The following is a 5,704-nucleotide window of genomic DNA, read 5'->3' as shown; positions in this document are numbered from 1 at the left end:
GCACGGGAGCACCGCCACGTCCTCCCCAAACACCAACCTGGCACACGCGGGTGACACTGGGTGACGCGGGGCTGCTGTGTCCCACACAGCACAGCGCAGGCCACGTCCAGCACAGCCACAGCCCCACGAACCCCCGTCCCCAGGGAGCAGCATTTAATGAAATGTCATCCCTACAGAAGTCCTGGTGAAGCCAAGGGACGCAGAGCCGAACTCCCACACCCGTGGGCTCTGCTACCCTGCTCACCAGAGGGGTCCGGTGCCACCTCCCCAGGAAGGGCTTTGACTGACAGCTCCTTGCCCAGAGCCCCTCACTCGCAGCAAGGGCCGGTGAGCAGAGTGTGGTGGCCACGTCCTCACCCAGCCCTGTGCCCCCAGACCACGCATGGGGCCCAGTCCCAGCTCCTTGCTCATCCACATGGCAGCTGCAGGATGGACCCAGCGCCACCTTGACAGGGTTTGAGGGTAGGCAGACCCGAACTGGGCAGGGAAACTGAACCCACGCAGGTCTGAGCAGCAGCCAGGCTCCTGAAACACTGCCCGAGCCCCCGTGTGCTGGCTCTGCAGCCACCCCCAGCCAGGGGTCCCTTCCAGGGGCCCCACACTGCCAGGCACAGGGACACAGCCCTGGTTGGCAGAGAGCCTCAGCTCTTTGGCGAGGGACGGGCAGGGATTGCGGCTTGGTCTCTGGTAGCCTCATGTCATGTTATCAAGTGTTTTCATCATGAAACGAGATGCCTTGGAAGATCCCAGAGGAGCAGAGGAGCATCCCAGTCCTTGTGAGGCCCCTGCAGACAGGAGACGAAATTAGGGGTGAAGTTTGCTCTGGCTGCTGACCTCCCACACCTGCCTGAGCAACAGCCCGAGGTGTTCCCCAACCACCCCCCCAAATGCCATCTGCATGGCGAGCTTGGGAGGGAGGGCAGCTCGGGCAGGGGGAGGTAGCTCAGGTGGAGGTGCAGGTCTCCTCAGACCCAGCCCAGGATGCCAGCCTGCAGCAGTTTGGCCCAGCACCCAAGGGCTCCTGTCCCGCAGTCAGGTCCTGTCACCAGGCTCCGGTGGTGCCCACAGCTCCCCGTTATCAGGGTGACATTTCTGAGTGCAGGGCCAGCGCCAGCCCTTTGCTTTGAGGAACCGCTGCAATCAGGCAACGCAGCCCATTTCTCACTCACGTTTGGCTGCCAGGACGAGAACAGGGGACTGTGTAATCGCCCTCCTCAGGATTAGATCATGAATCAAATCCCTGCTCAGCTCCTTACTCCAACGAGCCCTGCCAGGAATTGTCTGTTCTGAGCCCGGAGCTCGGGGCGGGATCCTGGCGAGGCCAGGACGGGTCCAAATGCGGCGTTCCCCACAGATGAGGGGTGTGCAAGAAATGGGGCGTGAAGCCAGGGAAGGGTGGGAGCAGAGGAGGCTCTGCAGCGACGCAGAGCTTGAGCCATGGCTGGCTCCAGCACCAGCTCCAGCTCAGGCTCCCAGCCCCCTCCTGCAGTGTCCCTCCTTGCCCAAACATGAGTTCAGGGGGAGGAGATGTCGTCCAAACCTCAGCTGTGGCTTTAACCCCAGGCAGATAACTCCGGAGGATTTCCTTAGCCCAGACTCACAGATGTCACCCGTCTGCGAGTTTATCCCAACATATAAATTTATCAAATTGCAACAATTCCTGCTCCTAATAAGCTGCATTAAACAAAACCCTCTTGGCGTCCACCCGTTCCTGGCCAGCGGGACCCGGGTGTGCACGTCCCGATAGCGCCTTATCTCGGCACCAGCCCCCCAGCCCAGCCTCGCCCTGGCCACCGAGCCCTAATCACCATGGCCAGACACGGCAACGGCCTCAGAGTAGCCATGGGCCAGAGGCAGGGACTGCACCAGCACCCCCAGAGACACCCCCATCCCTCCCAGGAGCCTCTCCACAGAGATGCTGTCCAAGCTGAAAGCTCCTCCAGGCTCCAGAGCCTGAACTGTGCCCGTGATGACAGCCTGGGAGCACAGAGAGGTTGGGGTCTGGGCTTTGAACTCCTCAGGGCCAAACCCCGTGGAAAGGGATTGACCTCACTGCAGCGATATGGAGCCAGTGGTCCCTGCGCAGGTAAGGAGCCAGGCTTCAGCCCTGCCCCTGCACAAACACAGCCCTCCCCAACCTCCCCTGCCCCCACTTCACCCCGCAGCACCAGGACTGTGCCCGCTCAGGGAATGGTGAGGCTGGAGGCAGACACACTCGCCCTCGGTGCAGTCCAATTCTCCTCCATCCCTAACCTGCATCTGGGAACTCCTGGACCAGAGCGGCCTCACGCAGCATCCAGGCAGCGTCAGCCAGGCTAGCTCTCCTGCCCCAAACCCGAGATTGCATCATCAGAGGCTGCAAAGCACTGGATAAAGACACACTGGTCTCAGAGGACAATTACCAGGCTCTCTTTCATCCACTGGAGGAGCGTCCATCACTCCCAGATACAAATCATCCCGTCCCCGCAGAGGGCACAGCCAGGGAGCATCAGCCCCTCCAGGGCAGCAGCACCAGCTCCCCAGGACCCATCCTATGGCAGTGTTCAGGAGCCCCTCGCTGCTGTGGTGCCCGGCTCAGGGAGCGGGGACCTTGCAGGCACGGCCAGGTGTGATATTTCATAACTCATCAAGGAAAAAGGGGTTTTATCCCATGTTCATTCTGATGGGGGGAATGTACTCTTCCTCCTCCTCTCACCAAGTAAGCAGCCAAGTAGGAAGCTGAAAAGGAGCGGTGAATCGCTGCCAGAAGTGCATTGGAAAGAAAAAGGCTAGTTTTCGGCTTATCTAATGTCACATCAGCCATTTCCTCAGAAGGGAGCAAATTTAATTAAGAACACAGACTCACTCAAGGACAGCCAGGTTACAGCACACCAGACTCAGAACACAGCGCCGAGAGGTCAGCATTGCACACAGGGAGTGAGAAACACGAACACCCAGGCCTGGCTGGGAAAGGCCCTCCCTGTGCTCGGGATCCAGTGCAGAACGGCCACTGCAGGGGACAGCGAGATGGGAGGGCTCAGCACCCCAAGAGGGAGGAGGTCGGTGCAGAGGCAGCTCTTGGGCCCCAAAACAAGTCCAGGGCAGACTCCAGCATCAGACGATTCCTGCGGAGCCCTCCCTGGCTGCAAACCGAGCCAAACCCCAAGCCCACTGCTGCGTTCATCTGGCGCTGCACGGAAACACGGCTGTAGGGCAGGAATCTGGTGTGCTGCTGTTGTGTTTCTGATGGAAAAAGAGAGAGAGATGAAAACACCCAGGCTGCTCTATAAATACATCTCGTTTTAATTACTCCAAATTAGCTCCTTGGCAGCCACCCCACCCCGCTGCACAGCCCGCTCTGCGTCGAGCACACAGCACCATCCTGCTGCCAGGGGCTGCATGGCAGCGACAGCGAGTTCATCGTGTCCAGCAGTGATGGCAGAGCCGAGCACGGGGCTGCAGGGGAGAAGGAGCCACCCTTGAGGCCAAGCTGGACCGGGGAGACACTGCAAGGGAACGGGCCCAGCAAGAGCAGCCCCGTTATTTCCCTCCTGGGCGGTCTCTCAGAACTGCCCAGAGCAGCCCCAGCCTCTCCAGCACAATCAGCAGGGAGGAGGCAGAGATCTCTGGGTGTTTCTGAGCAGTCCCATCTCTGGAGTGCGCCGCAGATTCTCCTGGCCTCAGGAAACCTCGAGTGCGCAACTGCTGGCGGTCACGGCTTGAAGTGAGGCCAGGGGAGCGAACCCACGCGGCGGGGACCGTGCCAGCAGCTGGGGACGGAGGGAGGGGGCTCCGATCAGAAGAACTTGACGCCACGGCCGTCGTCCAGCGTGATAATCTCAGCCTTGTGCTCCTGCTGCAGGGCTTGCAGGGCGCGCAGCAGCATGGGCTCGTCCAAGCCGTGGAACTCTAGGGAAGGACATAGACCCCATCAACAGGAAAATAATAATTAATAAAAAAAAATCATATCAGGAAACAGAGTGCAGGGCTGGCAGCAGTGGAGTAGGGGCTCTGGGGATATTTCAGGCTCCAGTGCCGTAACACCACGGCAAATCCAGAGTAATGGCTACGCAGACTCATCACCACGCTGCTGCATCAGGAACAAAGCCTGAAGGTCGCAGACAGAGGGGAGTGAGTCACAGCGGTCTCAAAGCTCGGCATAAACCCAAAACACCCGCACCCCGCACCAGATAAGAGCTGGGCACTGGGGAGGGCTGTGGGGCAAGGGGAGGCTTAAAATGCAAACAGCGATAACAAAGGCAGACGTTCACGAAGTGGTAGAAAAGCCTTCGAGGGCATTTGCCAGTGGTGATCGCTGTGAGCCTGCGTCAGCAATTTTAACATATTTAATGTACAAAACTATAACCTGATAATCAACTGTTTACAGTCTCAAATCAAGCGTGCTCTGAAAACCTGCTCCAGAACACTGCACACGACGTTACCTTCGTTCTCCGTATCGTCTCCACTGGCCAACTCGTACAGCGTGAATACAGAGTTGGTCAAGCCGTTCTTCGACACCTGCAAACATAAAAGCAACGTCGCAAATCTTGTCCGCGTGATTTAACGTCCTTGGCACGACCTCTTGTGCGTCTCAGTGGAAGCAAGATGGGAGTACGGACGGCACTCGATGAGCAAAACCACCCTGGAAATGCCCTGGGGCACTGCAGAGTCAATGATGATGCCTAAGGAGATCAAGACAGCTCCTTCCCTGCCCCGTGGCTCTCTCTGCCGCGTTTCACAGTAAGGACTCGTGCTGTGCAAATGCCACGCAGCAGCTCTGCGCCATCCTCGCTACGGAACGGCTGAGTGCAGCGGGAGCGGACAACTGCGCTGCCCAAGCGGCATCTCACAGCAGGTGAAACGACACTAATGTCTCTATTCTCCTCTGCAACAGAGAAGAATTAAAGAAGAAAGGTAAAAGCCACAAGGAAGTGAAAAAACAACATTACAATGATCTTTTTCACCAGCGGCAGCCAATATCCCCCATCCTCTAGACACAGCCCGGGCAGCGGGACAGACTCTGTGCTCTCACCCACTGGTAGATGAGCTTCCCCCATTCTTCTGGCCTCCTCCACATGATCAGAAAACTGGTTTTGTTCTTATCCAGCCACTCCAGGTTCCCTAAAATCAACAGGGAAAAGATATTTAACCAGAGCACACGCCTATAGTCATGATCAAACCTGCAGATTTTGTGACGTGTTGGACGTTACGCCCACCTGCTGCTGCCCCTGCCCACCATGCCACAGCTCGTGACAGCTTTCTGAGCATCTCTATGTGTAGGGAGGTTAATTTATCTTTGAGCGCCCTCTCAACCTGCCCCAGAGGCGCTCTGGCTTGGGGTGTGGGGGGCACCAAGGAGCCACAGACAGTGAAGGGCCTGGGATGGGCTGGGCAAGCCCCCTGTCTGGTTATCAGCAGTGGGACAGAGCCTGCCCCATGGTTCATGCTCTCCCTGCCCCGCTGGCAATGGGTAGGATGGACAGACACACGGACGGACGGACACACGGACAGCACCCACCGTTCTTGCGCAGCTCCTCCAGCACCACCTGGATGGACTCCAGCGGGAGCTTCCCTGGGCGAGAGTTAAGGAGGCACTCACGGACCAGAAGGGAGGGAACAGGGGGGACACCGGGGACGGACGGAAGGGGCACCGGCCCGAAGGATACGCTGCAAGCGGCGGTTGGCGAAGAGCGGGCTGTCCTGGGCCTCCCGCACCGTCATGGCG

General features: G+C 58.7%; 1 protein-coding gene across 1 annotated transcript; it reads right to left on the bottom strand.

The window, feature by feature from the left end:
• Positions 1-3,775: 3,775 nt before the first annotated feature.
• Positions 3,776-5,700, bottom strand: VPS25 (vacuolar protein sorting 25 homolog (S. cerevisiae); the record flags this gene model as incomplete). Its single annotated transcript, XM_010187095.1, has 5 exons — positions 3,776-3,888; positions 4,422-4,497; positions 5,012-5,100; positions 5,498-5,551; positions 5,646-5,700. Coding segments are annotated over 5 exons (387 nt in total), but the record flags the coding sequence as incomplete, so codon positions are not given.
• Positions 5,701-5,704: the final 4 nt, after the last annotated feature.

This window comes from Mesitornis unicolor, unplaced genomic scaffold (assembly GCF_000695765.1).
Source record: "Mesitornis unicolor isolate BGI_N332 unplaced genomic scaffold, ASM69576v1 Scaffold42596, whole genome shotgun sequence".
In the NCBI taxonomy this organism is placed as follows: Eukaryota; Metazoa; Chordata; class Aves; order Mesitornithiformes; family Mesitornithidae; genus Mesitornis; species Mesitornis unicolor.
This window is presented reverse-complemented; position numbering and strand designations above follow the sequence as displayed.